General features: G+C 39.2%; 1 protein-coding gene across 6 annotated transcripts in view; it reads right to left on the bottom strand.

Annotated features, from left to right (window-relative positions):
* MARK1 (microtubule affinity regulating kinase 1) overlaps positions 1–18,716 on the bottom strand; it is a 160,198-nt gene that overhangs the window by 9,711 nt on the left and 131,771 nt on the right. For 4 of the 6 annotated variants that reach the window (XM_008268408.4, XM_051820590.3, XM_089312218.1 and 1 more), the window contains 7 exons: positions 10,093–10,192; positions 8,341–8,453; positions 6,348–6,501; positions 5,877–6,070; positions 4,662–4,762; positions 2,674–2,838; positions 1,511–1,765 (listed from right to left, as the gene is read on the bottom strand). In XM_008268408.4, the coding sequence (XP_008266630.1) occupies positions 1,511–1,765; positions 2,674–2,838; positions 4,662–4,762; positions 5,877–6,070; positions 6,348–6,501; positions 8,341–8,453; positions 10,093–10,192 (1,082 nt within the window). The remainder of the gene's footprint in view (positions 1–1,510; positions 1,766–2,673; positions 2,839–4,661; positions 4,763–5,876; positions 6,071–6,347; positions 6,502–8,340; positions 8,454–10,092; positions 10,193–18,716) is intronic. The other 2 variants (XM_051820589.3, XM_051820591.3) reach the window with 1 other exon arrangement.

Genomic DNA, 18,716 nt, shown 5'->3' with positions numbered 1-18,716 from the left:
TTAAACTCAAAACCTACCTTTCTTTACCTAAAAATGTGTCCTGGCTTGACTACAAGAACATACTGGCTTTTAAAAATGGCCTTGAATAGTCAGCCACATTCTAAAAGCAGAAATTGCTGATGACCTGACCCTGTTGATGGTCAGCTAACATTACCATCCAACTTTTATGCCATCAATGCTGGTGAGTTCCTAAGACTTTTTCTATCAGCGGTGCCACAAGCTAACTGTCCACACGGTATAAGACCATTGGCTGACACAGTCAGGAACTGATGCAGCCTTTGAGGATTTAAGGTTTACAAATTTAGCTGTGTGATCCTGAGCAAACTGAGTCAATAAATAACTCTATGACAAGGCAAGAAACTAAAGCTGTGGCTCTTGTTTTCTCTATCTACTTATCACAGTCCTTGAACACTAATAACACTGAAAATTAAGTGTTTTGAATTACTATTCCCTAAAATGAGTATAATCATTTCTTACTCATCATTTAAGGCTCAGCTCAAATGACTATTGTACAGAGCCTTAACTTCCTCCCTAGGCAGAAACAATTGTGCCTTCCTCTGGACTCTTAGCATGTTGCCCATACTTAATTTTTAGCCCATGTTCTGCTTTCTGTCAGGGCCAGCTGTTTACACACCTGCTTCCTCCAAGACTGTAGCAATCCTGAGGGCACAGATGCCATCTTGTTCATCTTTTATCCTGTTCTGTACCCAGAACACTCCTTTGTTTGTAACAGGGCTTAAATTACAGCATTCAGTGGACATGGTAATAGGTCAAATTTACATCAGCCTGCATTGTGTTCAGCAACTTGTATAATCAATGTGCATTATACATGTATATATTATTTAATAGAAGTTTATTACACATGTATTCATTTTGTGTTACTAGTTTTAATGTTAAGATAATCTATGTGATTCCAGTATGTAGACTTTTCATACAATAATGAATTAAGGTAAATTACATTTATTATTTGTGAACAACTTAAAAGGATTTTAAGATAATATGTTACTCGAAGGCCACATGTAAAATAATATTTAATTCCTTTCTCTAAATCAAGGTTTTTAAATGACAATTTGGTATCCCTTATCTGAAATGCTTGGGACAAAAAGTGTTTCTGATTTTTTTAGAGTCTTAAATGCTTTAAAATCTGAATTTTTGAATACTGTGTTGGTACTCAAAAATTTTCAGATTTCAGAGGATTCTGGACTTTGGATTTTTGGATTAGGCATGCTCAACCTGTATAGATAAATGTTCTGTTAAAACATACTTTTGATGTCAAGTTTTTATTCCTTCCATTCTATTTTATAGAATTTTAAAATTTTCAGTAGCATTTTTTTCTCTCTCTTAAGTGAAAGGATTTTATATCTTCCTAGATTTTGTATAAAAGCAGAGCTCTAGTGAAATGTCACAGAATTATTTTAGAAAATTACTTAAAAGATTCAAAAATACAAATTCAAGTTTCCTGTATAATTCTTAGAAGAAACAAAACACATTTTTGTACATTGGTACTGACCTGCGAACGAATTTGGACGTGATTTTGCTGATTATACCAGTTGATGTCCCCCTTCTGGCATGTGAGAATGCACCTGTTTCATGGGATGGGGAGGCAGGTGGCCCATTATAAGCAGCGCTGCGCCGCTCTCGGAGCTGTTCGCCATGGAAAGTACTTCTGCTGGAGCTCCCTCGGGGAAAACGGGTCCGGTCTGGGGTGGCAGCACTGATGCTGTGAGCAGATGGGGAAGCAGCAGGCACTCTCTGGGTAGTACTGCTGGGACAAATAAAGATATGATATTCAGGATAATGATGGGGAAAGCTTTCACTCACAGTGAAAACTAGAAAAAATGGCCATGACTACTTTGTTTAGCTCTGTTTTACTTATTTGCTTACATTAGAAAGGTGATGGATTAATTGTATTTACCACATAATTGTGTACGAATAGAATTTCACTTTGAAATGAAATGTCTTGTAAAAATTGGGTCACTAAAAATTGGACACAAAGATAAATACTTTTTAGAATCAGGAATGCCAAATGAGTGTTGTATAATATATGTTTTTTTGCTATTCTACACCACACAGCAATGTGACCCATGTATTTTACTTTGATCAAAAAGACTTTGAATAAATTCATTTCCTATTTCAAATTTAGACCTTAGTGATAGTACAACACTACATCGTACCGACAATATGACTAACAAACCCCATTGTCAAAGAGGTTAAAATGTTCAGATGTCCTCAATTTAAGAAATCCTAAAATAGACAAATACTAGAAAAGCAGTCATATAATTTTTCACTTCAAAGGCTGAGTTTATTGGCTTCACTGGTACAAAAACGTAAGACCAGTTTTATTAAGAAGTCACTTGCAGGAGTCAAGATGATCACTCAGACATCTCAATGCGTAATCTTTTATTTTTTATGTTTAAATTATAAAATATTCAATTTACTGAAATGACAAATTAGGCAGTCATATTTGACTTTATGGGTGGATTGAAGATAAAATCCTCTGGAAAATGATTTGGTATAGGCAACATTTGTTAAGTACACAGAAAGTGTATGGTACAATTCCACTTGTCCTTTGCTATAAATGAAACTTTTCAGAAAACTCTTAATTGTGATGGTGACTCTCACGTATATTCATATGGTGCTATGTTTCTTAATGAACTGGAGCCAACACATTACCCAGGCCGGTAAGCTTCAGAACCGTCTTTAATGGTTGGCAGTGTGACTTTAATAGGATGGCCAGAAGTGGACATGGATTTCTGGTGGCGGGGTCGTGTTGAGGGAACGGCGGAAGCCACAGCAGAGCCCGCTGAAGACATGCTGCTCACAGACATCTCCGTGAGGCTTTCGGCATAAGGCAGTTGAAAAGACCATTGGGATGTAAAACAGAAGAAAAATGACAGTTTACTAAAATTTAAGGACTTGATTTTCAAGAATCTAAATTGATAAAATCTTTCATGACTGAAACACTGAGAAGAAACTAACATTAATAATTAACATTATTGGCCGGTGCCGTGGCTCACTAGGCTAGTCCTCCACCTGTGGCGCCGGCACCCCAGGTTCTAGTCCCTGTTGGGGCGCCGATTCTGTCCCGGTTGCCCCTCTTCCAGTCTAGCTCTCTGCTGTGGCCCGGGAGTGCAGTGGAGGATGGCCCAAGTGCTTGGGCCCCGCACCCGCATGGGAGACCAGGAGAAGCACCTGGCTCCTGGCTTCGGATCGGCACAGCGTGCTGGCCGTAGCGACCATTTAGGGGGTGAACCAATGGAAGGAAGACCTTTCTCTCTGTCTCTCTCTCTCTCACTGTCTAACTCTGCCTGTCAAAAAAAAAATTAACATTAATGGCTACTGAAATAATTACTTTTGTTTTTAAAGTTTTGTTTATTTGAAAAGTGGAGGAGGGGAGAGATAGAGAGCTTTGATCTACTAGCTCGCTCCCCAAATGGCTAGGCTAACCCAGGAGCCAGGAACTCCATCTCAGTCTCCCACATGGATTGTAGGGGCCCAAATTCTTAGGCCTTTATCCACTGCCTTTGCACCACATTAGCATGGAGATAGATTAGAAGCAGAGCAGCCAGCACTTGAACTGGCACTCTGATATGTTATAATGGTGTTGCAAGTACAAGCTTAACTCACTATGCTACAATGCCAGCCCCTGAAACAATATTCTTGTTGAAAGTATACAGCATAAATCAATCATTATCTTTCCACAGAAAATATCTCTCACACACACCTGCTGTACATATGTGAAAAGATATGAAATTATTTCTGTGACTGTGTGACAGTTTCAAAAAGACATTTTTTACTTGCTCCCAAAATCAAAGCTTTCTATGATGTGTCACTGTTTGCTGTCTATTACTCATGAAGTAAGAATTCATAATTATACCAAAAACACTACCCCTGGAAACATCACCAAAACACATGTAGCTCATGTCATGAATCAGTAGGTTAATTGTTATGGTTGAGAATTTAGTACAGGGAAAACAAGTCAGAAATCAATTTCTGACTATCTTTCTAATCTTAGAGGTTCTTATGTCCAAGGAATTACCTTTGTCTACCTTCTAGAACACTTACATTACATGCTTCTGATTGAGTGGGTACGAATGTGACACTGATCTGTGCATGCTACTGAAATGACTGGAGATGGAACTAAGCACACAAGTTCCTAGAGGGAGCTCCATGTTCTTTAGTACTATATGGATGATGGAAGAAGTTAATTTTTTTAAGTAACAAAAACAATATGATTTTATAAAATAAAACACTTTAGGAACTGGGCCAGCTGAGATGGCCACATTTCTTTAGAGGAAGGAAGAGAAAGGCATTATTATTTGGATACATTAATGACTTGAGGAGAGAGGGAAAGGAAAGGAGGGAAGGAAGAAGGAAGTAGCCTAAGAGATAAGATTCAAATAACAGTGATCAGATTACGATGCCATCATTTGAAATAGTCACCATCAGTCTATTCAGAAATTCCCAAGTTAAAGGATTCACTTCCTACTTTCTCTGGATATATTCCCATCCTTCCATCCTGGTAGAGAATAAGAAACACCTTAGTAAGGCAAGATGGTTGGCTACAGTCTTAACTATTCTGTATTAAAGCAACAGGCACTGTGGCAAGCACACTGATGGGGAACAGCGAAGGTACGACTACCTGGCATACTGACATTTACCTGCTGTCTTTTCCATTCTGCAATGCTGTGTATCGATCTGTGGTCCTTTCACAGACATAGGTGTTCCTTCTTGCCATGCTACCTCCAGAATACACATTGCTCTTTAAGAAGAAAAAAAAAAGCAACTTTAAAATTCCAACTGTATTCAGAGAAAGTCAAAGAAATGCTTCTAATCTGCTAATGATTTTGAAAAAATTCATTTAATTTTAATTGAAATGTTATATGAACAAGATCTCTCTCTCTCTCTCTCTTTCTCTCTCTCTCTCACACACACACACACACACACATTTTAGGAGTAAAAGGCAGGGCTGGCGCTGTGGCGTAGCGGGTAAAGCCACCGCCTGCAGTGCTGGCATCCCATATGGGTGCTGGTTCAAGTCCTGGCTGCTCCACTTCCAATCCAGCTGTGCGCTATGGCCTGGGAAAGCAGTGGAAGATGGCCCAAATCCTTGGGCCCCTGCACCCATGTGGGAGACCTGGAGGAATCTCCTGGCTCCTGGCTTCAGATCAGTGCAGCTCCGGCCATTGCGGCCAATAGGGGAGTGAACCAGCAGATGGAAGATCTCTCTCTCTATCTGCCTCTCCTTCTCTCTCTGTGTAACTCTTTCAAATCAAATAAATAAATAAATCTTAAAGAAAAAAAAAGGAGTAAAAGGCAAACTCTTCAGAGTGTCAGCTTGCTCTCCTACAGCAGCAGCCAGCAGTCACTTGGAGTAACGAGAACATTGTTTTTATTTGCTTCCTCCTGTGACCTGGTGAGAAAAGGGCAGAGCAGAGGTATAGGCAGCTCTGCGTAAGCAGGAGCAAGTCAACTCCACACTGAGCGGAACCTGTGGCAGTGAAGCCGGTACATCTGCCCAGAAGCCCATGGGCTGCCCTTTATTCTTCACCTGCTCAGGGCCCCTCCCCACCAGCCAACGGGACCATTATGGTCAGAGGCATGCCCTGCAGAGGTCACAGGCAGAGGTGTGAGCAGTGTCTCTCTGCAAACAGCTCCTGAGTATCAGGTTTTAGCTGGGAGGCAGACCAAGTCTGAGGAGCTTTGGACAAAGGAGAAAGAATGAAAAAAAAGGGGACAGAAATGGGTGATTTTCCTTACTACACACACAGCCTTGACTTGTAGTCATTCTGACAACATTAAAAAATCAATTAAAAAATGAACCTTTCATGGAAGACTCTGACAACAAATTGCGATGTCCCAGCGTAGCTACTCACACTTGGAATAGTTGAAGATTTTTTCCGCTCTGGTCCCACAAGAGGGCTTGCCGTCATCTCGCTTTTTGATCCTACCGTTGTGCTGCCAAGTTTACGAGCCACGTCTTTGTCCCACTCCTCTTTCTGTTCACTCTCCACGCTGTTGGCCTGAGGTCTTTTGGTATAGGACACAGCAGGAGGAATGGATGGACCAGCTAGATTTTTTAAAAATAGCACAATTAGCTAAAAGTCAACTCATGTGTTTTCTTCTCACAAACAAATACTGCATGTTAAAAACTGCTATATTTGTATGTTTTATGCTCTGAACTAACATGAAACTTTCTGATTAAAAAGCTCAGGTCAGTGTCATTCAATAATGCAAATGTATGAGAACTGGATGACAAGCACACAGCGATATGAGTGTGTAACGCTTAAAACACACAAGTCTGCGTGACCCAGTCTGTCTTTTCACTGATCTGACTTTCCCCCCACCGTGGTCACTAAAACGACGCTGCTTCTGGTTTGCCGAGATGCTCCGCTGGACCTTCAGGTGAGCGGGGGACTGGAGAGTGCTGTTGTTTAAGTCACTGCTGGGCCGGGACCTCTGACACAAATTCCCACTGGATAACGACTCACCGCCTTCAAACTGTAAGAAGAAAGCCAAAAACGTATTTAGATAAACAATACACCTTCTGGGTTTTATATACAGTTTAAAGCTAGACAAAGAGCAATCAGAACTAAAACAAAACACTGTAGTTTTGATATAGAGCTTCAGGTTTGGAAGCAGAGAGGGAACTTGATAAGAATGTGCTTCAGGGAGTATTTGTAATCTTCTATATTCTACACAAGTCCTGAGTTTAGTCAAAAAGGCCAATAACAGCTACCAATTACTGAATGGTTATTATATATGAAGCACTATCTTAAGCTCTTTATAGATGTTATTTTGCTTAATGATTACAATACATCTATGCTGCTTTTATTTACACTTTATGGATGGAAAAACAGATTAAGAGAGTCACAGGACATTACTGGCATTCAAATTTAGTAAAAGTCTAAAATTTTGAACCTACACACATATGTAGGCCTATCCACAGATACATACAAACATACATATTTTTGCTTGTTTGTCTTGTTTTCTCTGCATTTACAAAGTGAAATTTGGTTTAATGGTTCTGTCAGGAAACGGCATCTACTTAGAACTAAGTATTGTAAACTAGGGTCTGAGACAGCAATCCCCTTCTCATTGTTGCCAGCAAACTTATGACTGGATCACTGGCATGCCAATGGGAAATCTAAACTGAAATACGGATGATGCTAATGACAGACACTCAAAGAACACTAATGAGGATATTTTTCATAGCTAACAGCCAACAAAGAGCACAGAGTAACCTAAGGAGTTTGTAAGTATAAATCCATTTACTCTCAACAACCTAAGAGATGAGGACTACTATGATTCTCATTTTATAAATAAGGTAACTGTGGTGCAGAAAATTAAATCAATTGCCTGAGTCACATAGTTATACATCTCACAGACTCACTTGGGTGGGTCTGACCTTGCCTGTGGTAGGCACCCATTGTCCTATAAGCTTCCAGAATGTCCTGTGCATTGCTCCAACCAGAGCGCCCACCGCACAGCAGACTGCTTATCCTCCCTCTAGACTGAGGGCTCCTTGAGAGCAGAGGCTTTCCTTCTATTTTATATTCACAGTACTTAGCATTTTCCAGTACAGGGAAGGTTCAATACAGGTCAGGTGGAATGCAGTGCTTCATTCTTAGTTACTAGTCAATCGTTATTAATTTCAGATGTTTCTGTAAACGCTGCTATAGAGGTCTAATTTTTAACAAAATGCCAATTCCTGGGACTCCGTTCTTGACTGTCAATACCCTTTATATTTCCTTCCCAAAAAAATCACCATTTGTATACAGTTGTTTTCTGACTCTATCTTCTTACTATAAACCTCTCTTGGCCTAGAGGATTCACATTTGAATGCATCAAAGCCATCTGACACTCTACAGAGAAGAGTACCACAAAATAAGCTTTCCCTGGGTTCCTATGTTTATAAACCATTTAAGACATACATTTTATAAACCATTTAAGACATACATCTTGTTTTAAATGCTGTCATTGCCTTTTGTTTCAGTCACTGTCTTTTCTGTACACCAAGGACAACTGTATTACTTCTGGCAGGGCTATTAACATTTGAAAGCACAGGTTGAGCACTGCACAGCCTTGGGGGATAGCACTCTCAGAGACTAACCCTGAGTAGTGCCTCTTGGAGCTCAGCAAGGTAGCAGACCTGCTCGGTTAAAAAAAATCTCTTTGTAGCCAGATATGAAAGTCAGTCAAAATTTGGCATTCTGAATTCTAATAAATAAAAATGTTACAGTCTTTACATTATTTTATGTTTATTAACATTATATCATATACTTAGCTGTCATGTAGCTCAATATATAATTTACAGTAACTTAAAAAAAGAAAACTTACTTCAGGTGGTTTTCTACCTAGAAGAATATAAGTAGCCATAACTTCATCATATTTCTGATTTATTAAGGCGTCATTTATTTCATCACGTGCAAAACCCATGGTGACCATAACATCTGGGGGAAAAAATGCAGTTTCTGAAAATGGGTTGATTTTAGTAAACAAATCAACAAGCATGAGCAGGTTTGCCAGTGTTGGGTATGAATCTAAGTCCTCAAAATGTATAGATTCATTTTTTAAAACTTCTATTTTATCAACCAATTGAAACTATATATCACAGAGGCTTCACAGTCATACTTTTTAATGCAGTAATTATTTACATGATCGGTTATACTCATATCTGCATGGGTTCACTCAATTCCTCATTGACTAGTACATTCTTGAGAAGACTTTGTCCAATGGAAACTGTGCCAACCTCTGTGGTACATAAAATCCCTCCTCCCTTTCTCAATATACCCTCAGCTACTCATGGTTTTTCTCATCTCTCAACAATTTCTGCTTTCTGATCTGTCACAGGTTGATTCTTCTTTGGAAGGCTTGAATTTCACAAGTCATTCTTCTGATCAGGTGCCGGATACTAACATGCTATCCCACGCTATCTGCCCTCAAGCCAGTGAGGAGCCCAGTGGAGATGACTCACTGTAAGTTTCTGAGGGCTTTCTGCAGGACAGACAAAGAAGAAAGCAAGTTGGAAGCAGAGCACTGACTGGCTTTGGGCAGTAGCAGAATAAGTGGGAAAGGCCTATAGACCTTACTAACAGAGTGGAAAACACAAAGGGAAATTCAAAGTGGTCAACTCTTTTAGTTCAGTACCTCTAAAATTTTGGTGAAAACACATGCTACATTTGCTGATACTTAGCAGTCTGATCAGCATGATGGCTTTATATATATATATATAATTTTATTTAATGAACATAAATTTCCAAAGTACAGCTTATGGATTACAATAGCTTCCCCCCCCTAAAACTTTCCTCCCACCCACAACACTCCCCTCTCCCACTCCCTCTCCCCTTCCATTCACATCAAGATTAATTTTCAATTATCTTTATATACAGAAGATCAATTTAGCATATATTAAGTAAAGATTTCAACAGTTCAGCATAATGGCTTAATCAGTCATTTCTCTTGTGTGGGATGGAGGAAAGAATTAGGTTTATCTACATTCTTTTAATTTTTATAATAGTATTGCCAATAATTGAATTAGAACATGGTATATGTAAGAACAGACTAAGAAAGTTGAAATTTGTAATGATTAGTATCTATCATTAAGATTATAACGCAAATATTTTTCAAATAAAATTGTTTCCAAATATATTTAAATTTTATTTATTTATTTTCAATTTATTTGAAAAGACGAGGGAGACAGAGAGATACAGAGACAGAAAGAAAGATTGATCTTCCATCTGCTGGTGTATTCTCCAAATGTCCACAACAGTCAGAATTGGGCCAGGCCAAAGACAGGAGCCCAGAACTCAACATGAGTCTCCGATGTGATTGGCAGAGATTAAAGTACTTGAGCTATCATCTGTTGCTTCTCAGAGTACATATCAGTAAGACTGAAACTGGAAAAAGAGCTGAGCCTTGAACTCAGGCACTCTAATATGAGATGTGGGTGTTCCAAGCAGCATCTTGACCACTGTGCCCAATGCCTGCCCTCCTATTCATATTTTAAAACAAGATATTGGTAGACTATGCAACTCTAAATTGCAGTTTAGGGACAAAGTTAAATACTTTGAACAATACCTAAATACTTACCTATTCTTTTTGTGTCATTGAAATCTGGTTCAGGCTCAGCATATGGCTTTAGTTCTTCTTCTTCGTGACCAACATTCATCCATCGATCTTTCATTATTTGCTAGGAAATGAACTTAACATTATGTTCGGTCTATCAGAATACTGAGTCACACATCTTAGTCTATTTTAGTAAGAGTAAAATTTATTGGTTCATACAATAAGGATCATGTGATGTTTCGAATTAAAGTGACAGTTTCTAGTTTGATTAGTGAACCAACAGTAGGGGCAGGACTTTGGGACACACATATATTGTTCTATGACAATGGGAACAATCATCCCACATACTCATCAGGTTATTGATTCAAAATAACCTTACTTGCATATTCATTTAAAAAGAGTTTTTTCAAATTTGAAAGTTTGAACATAGAATCTGTTAATTTTAACCTCTGCTTCTTATTTTCACATTTAAGGTTAATGAGGTGATTATAACTTTTCTGGTCTTCTACTAAACTTATTTCTGTATTTTAAAGTTACCACTTACTAAAAATATTAGGAATAAAGAGATCATAGGGAATGGAAATCATGGTTAGTCAGTAGACAGCACAGAGAAAATGAAAAAGAGGTAGTTAAAATTTAAGTCTAGAGTTAGGAATTAGGGTGCAAATGGTTTAATATGAATTACCAGGGTCAGATTTAAATTGAGGCTGTGAAATAGTCAGTACTGGGCTATTAAAAGACAATATAGAGGCCAGCGCTGCGGCTCAATAGGCTAATCCTCTGCCTGTGGCGCCAGCACACTGGGTTCTAGTCCCGGTCGGGGCGCCGGATTCTGTCCCGGTTGCCCCTCTTCCAGGCCAGCTCTCTGCTGTGGCCCGGGAGTGAAGTGGAGGATGGCCCAAGTGCTTGGGCCCTGCACCCCATGGGAGACCAGGAGAAGCACCTGGCTCCTGGTTTCAGATCAGCGTGGCGCACTGGCTGCAGCGCGTCAGCCGCGGTGGCCACTGAAGGGTGAACCAATGGCAAAGGAAGACCTTTCTCTCTGTCTCTCTCTCTCACTGTCCACTCTGTCAAAAAAAAAAAAAAAAAAAAAAAAAAGACGACAATATAGGGAGGGCAACCTATGTAATGAGAGAAAGTATCTACAAACCATACCTTGGTTAAGGGGTTAATATCCATAATGCATCAAAAACTCCTACAACTCAATAACCCAATTAAAAAATGAACAAAGGAATAGAACATATTTCTACAGAGAAGATATATAAATGGCCAAGAAGTACATGAAAAGATGCTCAATATCAGTAATCATCAGAGAAACTCAAAACCACAATGAGATGTCACCTTATGTCTGTTGAGATGGCCACTATCAAAACACCAAATATAAGTGTTGAGAAAGATTGAAAAAAATTACACCCTTGTGCATTAAATTATGTGGTATTACAAAATAGTGCAGCTGCTATGGGAAATAGTATGAAGATGCCTCAAAAAATTAATAGAACTACTATAAAATCCAGTAATCCCATTTCTGGGTATTTATCCAAAAGCACCGAAAATATAAAATCAAAGGGATATTTGTTCTCATGTTCAATGCAGCATTATTTATAATAGGTAAGTTGTGACAGCAAACTAAATGCCTACTAACAGATGAATGGGCAAAGAAAATATGTTGTATAAATACAATGCAATATTACTTATTCAACCTCAAAAAAGCCAACTGATTATATGCTACGACCTGGGTGGACCTTGAGAGCATTATGCTAAGTAAAATAAAAGCCAATCACAGAAATACCAAAGTTACATGATTCCATTTATATGGGGTATCTAAAGTAGTCAAATTCATGGAAACATAAAGTAGAATGGTGGTAGCTCAGGGTTGGACAGAGGGGAAATGGGGGAAACAAATGAGTTCAGAGTTTTAGTTACGTTAAGATGAAAAGATTCTAAAGATCTGTTGTACAACAATGTGCTGAGTTAACAACACTGGAACAGAGGCTTAAAATGGTTAACATAAATGTATGTGCTTTTTTAAACAATGAAAAAGGGAAGGCGTAAGGCTGAGGAGATTTTTTTTTTTTTTTAAGATTTTCTATTTATTTGAAAGGCAGTTACAGAGAGGGGAGGAGAGAGGGCTAGAGAGAGATCTTCCACCTGCTGGTTCACTCCTAAAATCTCCCCAATGGCTGGGGCTGAGCCAGGCCAAAGCCAGGAGCCTAGAGGTTCTTTTGGGTCTTCCACAGGGGTACAGGGGCCCAAGCACTTGGGCCATCCTCTGCTGCTTTCCTAGGTACATTACTGGATTGGAAGTGGAGCAGCTGGGTCTTGAACAGGTACCCATATGGTATGCTGGCATCCTAAGGCTGAGGCTTAACCTGCTATGCCATAATGCTGCCCACAAGAGGAGGGGAATTTTTTTATATTCATCATCAGGTAAGGGGGAACTGGAGGCTAGGGAGAGCTTAGAATCCAAGGATAAAATTATTGTGCATATGCAGAGGAGGGCTCAAGTCCCTGGGCCCCAGCACCCATGTGGGAGACCTAGAAGAAGCTCCTGGCTCCTGCCTTTGGCCTGGCCCACCTCCAGTGTTTGTGGCCATTTGGGGAGCAAACCAGAGGATGGAAGATCTCTCTCTCTCTCTAACTCTGCCTTTCAAATAAATAAGTAAATAAATAAATAAAAGATCTGTTGGGCTCAATTGTTTAAAAAATAATTCTGTATATGATGGAAAGACTAATATTTAATGAGAGAGGCTGGCACTGTGGTGCAGGTTAATCCTTCGCCTGGGGTGCCAACATCCCATACGGTGCCAATGTTAGTCCCCACTGCTCCTCTTCCCATATAGCTCTCTGCTGTGGCCTGCGAAGGCAGAAGATGGCCCAAATGCTTGGGCCCTTGCACCATGTAGGAAACCTGGAAGAAGCTCCTGGCTTTGGATTAGCCCAGCTCTGGTCATTGCAGCCATTTAGGGAGTGAACCAGTGGATGGAAGACCTTTCTCTCTGTCTCTCCCTCTCACTGTCTGTAACTCTATCTTTCAAAAAAATAATAAATAAAATATTCTAAAAAATGTTTGAAGAGAAATATGCTTGAATAATTCTGTATCAATTTAAAAAACTGCTAACTTTCTATTATTACAGAATTTGTTTTGATCCTAGGTCCTGATACATTAATTTTCTTTTTTTCATATCCTATCAAAAACATTCTCCATCTCTAAACTTTATTTGACAATATTCTTCTAATTAGAAAAATAACTTTCCATGTGGAACCCTTCTTAAAGTTAACTACTTGGCTCCCCAGGTACCTTCCCCTAACTTATTATCATTTACTCAAAATCAAGGACCAGGAGATAAAAACTTGAAAGCAAAGCTCAAAACACTGAAATCTATAAAAATACCAATGTGCTGGGTGGGAGAATTTCCTCAAAGATCCTGGTCACATTATACATATTTAAATAAAATTTTGTAGGGAAATTCATTTATTTTAAAAATATGATTATGTAGACATGTAAATGTTAAAAAGATTACCACTGGGGCCAGCACTATGGCACAGTGGGTTAACACCCTGGCCTGAGGTGCCAGCATCCCATATGAGCACCGGTTCCAGTCCCAGCTGCTCCACTTCCGATCCAGCTCTCTGGTATGGCCTGGGAAAGCAGTAGAAGATGCCCCAATTCCTTGGGCCCCTGCACCCACACATGGGAGACCCGGAAGAAGCTCATGGCTCCTGGCTTCTGATCGGTGCAGCTCTGGCTGTAGTGGCCAATTGGGGAATGAACCATCAGATGGAAGACCTCTCTCTCTCTCTCTCTCACTGTAACTCTTTCAAATAAATAAATTTTTATAAAAAAAAAATTATCACTCACTTGATTTCTTTAATCAATGTTATCAACTAACTGAAATAAAAGTAGACTCCTTACACATTTGAAAATAGTAAATGTTACCACATATGTTCTTAGTGATTATTCATCAATAAAGGCAAAGTGTGTGGGAGGGTGTACATCAGGAGGGAAAAGGGGAAAAAGAAAAGGACAGCAGAATTGCAAATTTCTGTTGCACAATTTCCTGAAATATCAAGGCTGTTTCTATTCCTCCCCTCTCCTCTCTCAAATAGTATTTCTGATGGAAGCCTCGTTAAGAGTAGGACCCTGGTATCTGTAGAAATAAAACGTTGTTGTTGGGAGAATTTCTTAGGTTACAAAGTGAATACAGCATTTCCCCCTTATCATAGTTTTGCTTTCCAAGTCAACTGTGGTCTGAAGAGATTAAATAGAAAATCCCAGAAAAAATAGTTTACAAATTTTAAATTTTGTGCCATTTTGAGTATTACTTGTATGCAAGCACTGTGCTTCTGTGCCAGTCAATCAAATCTCCCTTCTGATTAAAAACAAGAGAGAGAGATTTACCATGCCCAGACACGCCCTTTACCCTGAAGCACTGAACAGTTCCCTGGTCACACCAATACAAGCCTCTAGGTATTCAATGAAAAAGTAGACACTCCACTAATCCACCGAGGCTTAGTCCAGAGATAAAATCCGCCACAGTGAAAAAACAAGGAAGAAACCAATGAGTATCTACACAAATGTGGAATAATAAACACATCAATTCAAGAAATAAGAATAAAGAACAAAACATGATGCCCCCCCCAAATACATTTCAATAGTAGAGTGTGAAGATGAAGAGAATGAAGAAATGCCAGAAATGGAATTCAAAAAATTGATCATAGGATTACTTAGAAGTAATCAGAAGCAAATGCATGAACTAATGGAATCCATATATGACAGAAAATTTCTGCCACGAAATTGAGATCTTAAAGAGAAATCAAAATGAAATCTTGGAAATGAAGAATTCAACAGAACACATAAAACATGCAGTGGAAAGCCTTACAACAGAATTGGTGAAGCAGAAGAAAGAATATGTGACTTAGAAGACAATTGCAGGAAATTATACTCAGCCCCAAAACAAGCAGAAATTAGAAAACTAAAAACCACTGTTGGGAATCTACAAGATACTATCAATTGACCCAACATACAAGTTCTAGGAGTTTCCAGAAGTTTCCTATGAAGCCATTCATCACAAGAAAACTTCCCTAATTTGGAGAAAGAAAGGGACATCCAAGTACAGGAAGCACACAGAACTTGTAATAGACATGACCAGAAAAGACCTTCACCATGACACTCTGTAATCAAACTCACCACAGTAAAATATAAAGAAAAGATTCTAAAATGTGCACAAGAGAAACTCCAAGTTACTTTCAGAGGCCCTCCAATTACTCACAGCTGAGTTCTCATCAGAAACCACACAGGCTAGGAGAGAATGGCGAGATATAGTCCAAGTCTTAAGAAAAAAAGAATGTCAACCCAGATCTGTACCCTGCAGCTCTCATTTATGAATGAAGGTGAAATAGAGACCTTCCAAAGCAAACAGAAATTGAGAGAATTTGTCACCACCAATCCTGCCCTATAAAAGATGCTAAAGGAAGTGCTGCACACAGAAGCATGGTCATCACTATGAAAGAAAACAGAGGCAGAAGATCTCCCAGTAAAAGTGCAAAGGAAACCCAAAGTAAAAAATAGAAATATTTATGGAAAAACGGCAGGGAAAGTCATTACTTATCAATAGTCACCATGGATGCAAATGGCCTCAACTCTCCAGTTAAAAGACACAGACTGGCTGAATGGACTCAAAAACAAAATCCATCTATTTGTTGCCTACAAGAAACACATCTCACCAACAAAGATCCAAATTGAAAGTGAAAGGATAGAAAAAGATAATCCATGCTAACAGAAACCAAAAAAGATCTGGTGTAGCCATCCTAATATCAGACTGAATAGACTTTAACATAAAAATTGTTGAAATACACAAAGAAAGGCATGATGTAATAATTAAGGCATCAATTCAACAGGAAGATATAACTTTTTTAATACTTATATTTTTATTTGAAAGTCAGAGTCACACAGAGAGAGAAGGAGAGGCAGAAAGAGAGGTCTTGCATCCGCCTGTTCACTCCCCAAATGGCCACAATGGCCAGAGCTCCACTGATCCTAAGCCAGGTTCCGGGAGCCAGGAGCTTCCTCTGGGTCTTCCCACGTGGGCACAGGGGCCCAAGGACTTGGGCCATCTTCCACTGCTTTCCCAGGCCACAGGAGTGAGCTGATCAGAAGTGGAGCAGCTGGGATTTGAACCAGTGCCCATATGAGATGCTGGCACTACAGGTGGCGGCCGTACCCACTATACCACAGCACTGGCCCCAAGGAAGATATAACTATTATAAACATATATGCACCTAATTATAGGGCACCTGGCTATCTAAAAATGTTAAAGGAACTAAAGGGAGACATAGACTCAAATACAACAGTTATGGGGGACTTCAATATCACATTTCAGCAATGGACAGATAACCAGACAGAAAATCAGCAAGGAAACAACAGAGTTAATCAAGACTACAGACCAAATAGACCTAATAGATATCTACAGAACTTTCCATCCTACAGCTGCAGAATACACATTCTTCTCAACAGTACATGGAACTTGCTCTAGGATTGATCACATACTAGGTCACAAAGCAAGTCTCAGCAAATTCAAAAAAATCAAAATCATACCATGCATCTTCTTGGACCACAAAGCAATGAAGCTGGAAATCAGCAACTCAGGAATCTCTAGAACATATGCAAACACATGGAGACTAAAAAACATGCTCCTGAATGAACAGTGAATCACAGAAGAGATCAAAGGAGAAATTAAAAAATTCTGGAAAGAAATTAAGACAATAATACAACATATCAAAACTTATGAGATACAGCAAATGCACTGTTAAAAGGAAAGTTTATAGCACTGAGTACCTACATCAAGATATTGGAAAGGCACCAAATAAATGAGCTATCAATGCATCTCAAGGATCTAGAAAAACCACAGCAAACCAAACCCAAAACTAGTAGGTGAAAAGAGAAGAAATAAACAAAATCAAAACCAAAAAGGAGAAGACCTAAATCAACAAAATTAGATATGAAAAGGAAATGTAACAACAGACACAACAGAAATAAAAAGAATCATCAGAAAATACTACAAAGAGCTGTATGCCAACAAATAGGGAAACCTAGACAAAATGGATAGATTCCTGGACACATACAACCTAGCAAAATCGAGCTATGAAGACTGAGAAAACCTAAACACAACCATAACCAAGATGGAAATTGAATCAGTAATAAAAACACTCCCAGCAAAAAAAGCCCAGGACCAGATGGCTTCACTGCTGAATTCTACCAGACATTTGAAGAACTAACTCCAATTCTTCTCAAGCTATTCAAAACAATTGAAAGAAAGGGAATCCTCCCAAATTTTTTCTATGAAGCCAGCATCACCTTAATTCCTAAACATGAGAAAGATGCAATAGAGAAAGAGAACTACACACCAATCTTCCTGATGAAAATAGATGCAAAAATCCTCAACAAAACTGTAGTGAATTGAATCCAACAAGACATCAGAAAGTTCATTTACCCAGACCAAATGGGATTTATCCCTGGTATGCAGGGATGGTTCAACATTCACAAATCAATCAATGCGATGCATCACATTAATAAACTGAAGAACAAAAACCATATGATTATCTCAATAGATGCAGAGAAAGCATTTGATAAAATACAACACTCTTTCATGATGAAAACTCTAAGTAAATTTGGCAAAGAAGGAACATTCCTTCACAATCAAGCAATTTATGACAAAGCCACAGCAATCATCCTACTGAATGGGGGAAAAGTTAGAAGCATTCCCACTGAGATTCAGAAACAGACAACAGTGCCCACTCTCAGCATTGCTATTCAATATAGTCCTGGAAGTTTTAGCCTGAGCCATTAGGCAAGGGATACAAATTGGGAAGGAGGAAATCAAAGTGTCCCTACTTGCAGATGACATGATTCTATAAATACGGGATCCAAAAGACTCCACTAAGAGACTACTGGAACTCACAGAAGAGTTTGGTAAAGTAGCAGGATAAAAGTCAATACACAAAAATCAACAGCCTTTGTATACACAGACAATACCATGGCTGAGATTGAGCTTCTAAGACCAGTTCCATTCACAGTAGATACAAAACAAAATCAAATACCTTAGCATAATTTTTTTTAATTTTAATTTTTTAATTTTTTAAATTTATTTGACAGGTAGAGTCATAGACAGTGAGAGAGAGAGAGAGAGAGACAGAGAGAAAGGTCTTCCTTCTATTGGTTCACTCCCCAAATGGCTGCCACGGTGCTGCACCAATCCGAAGCCAGGAGCCAGGTGCTTCCTCCCGGTCTCCCATGCGGGTTCAGGGCACAAGCACTTGGCCCATCCTCCACTGCCGTCTTGGGCCACAGCAGAGAGCTGGACTGGACAAGGAGCAACTGGGACTAGAACCTGGCGCCCATATGGCATGCCAGCACCACAGGCAAAGGATTAACCAAGTGAGCCATGGCGCCGGCCCTGCTTGGCATAAATTTAACCAAGGATATCAAAGATCTCTACGACGAGAATTAGAAAACATTAAAGAAATAGAATAAGATACCAAGAAATGGAAAAATGTTCCATGTTCATAGATTGGAAGATTGAATACCATCAAAATGTCCATACTTCCAAAAGCAATTTACAGATTCAACACAATACTAATCAAAATACCAA

Source organism: Oryctolagus cuniculus, chromosome 13, assembly GCF_051225735.1.
Source record: "Oryctolagus cuniculus isolate XC-2025 breed Fujian yellow rabbit chromosome 13, ASM5122573v1, whole genome shotgun sequence".
NCBI classification, from domain to species: domain Eukaryota; kingdom Metazoa; phylum Chordata; class Mammalia; order Lagomorpha; family Leporidae; genus Oryctolagus; species Oryctolagus cuniculus.
Note: the sequence above shows the minus strand (reverse complement) of the source record. Positions and strands in the feature narration are given on the sequence as shown.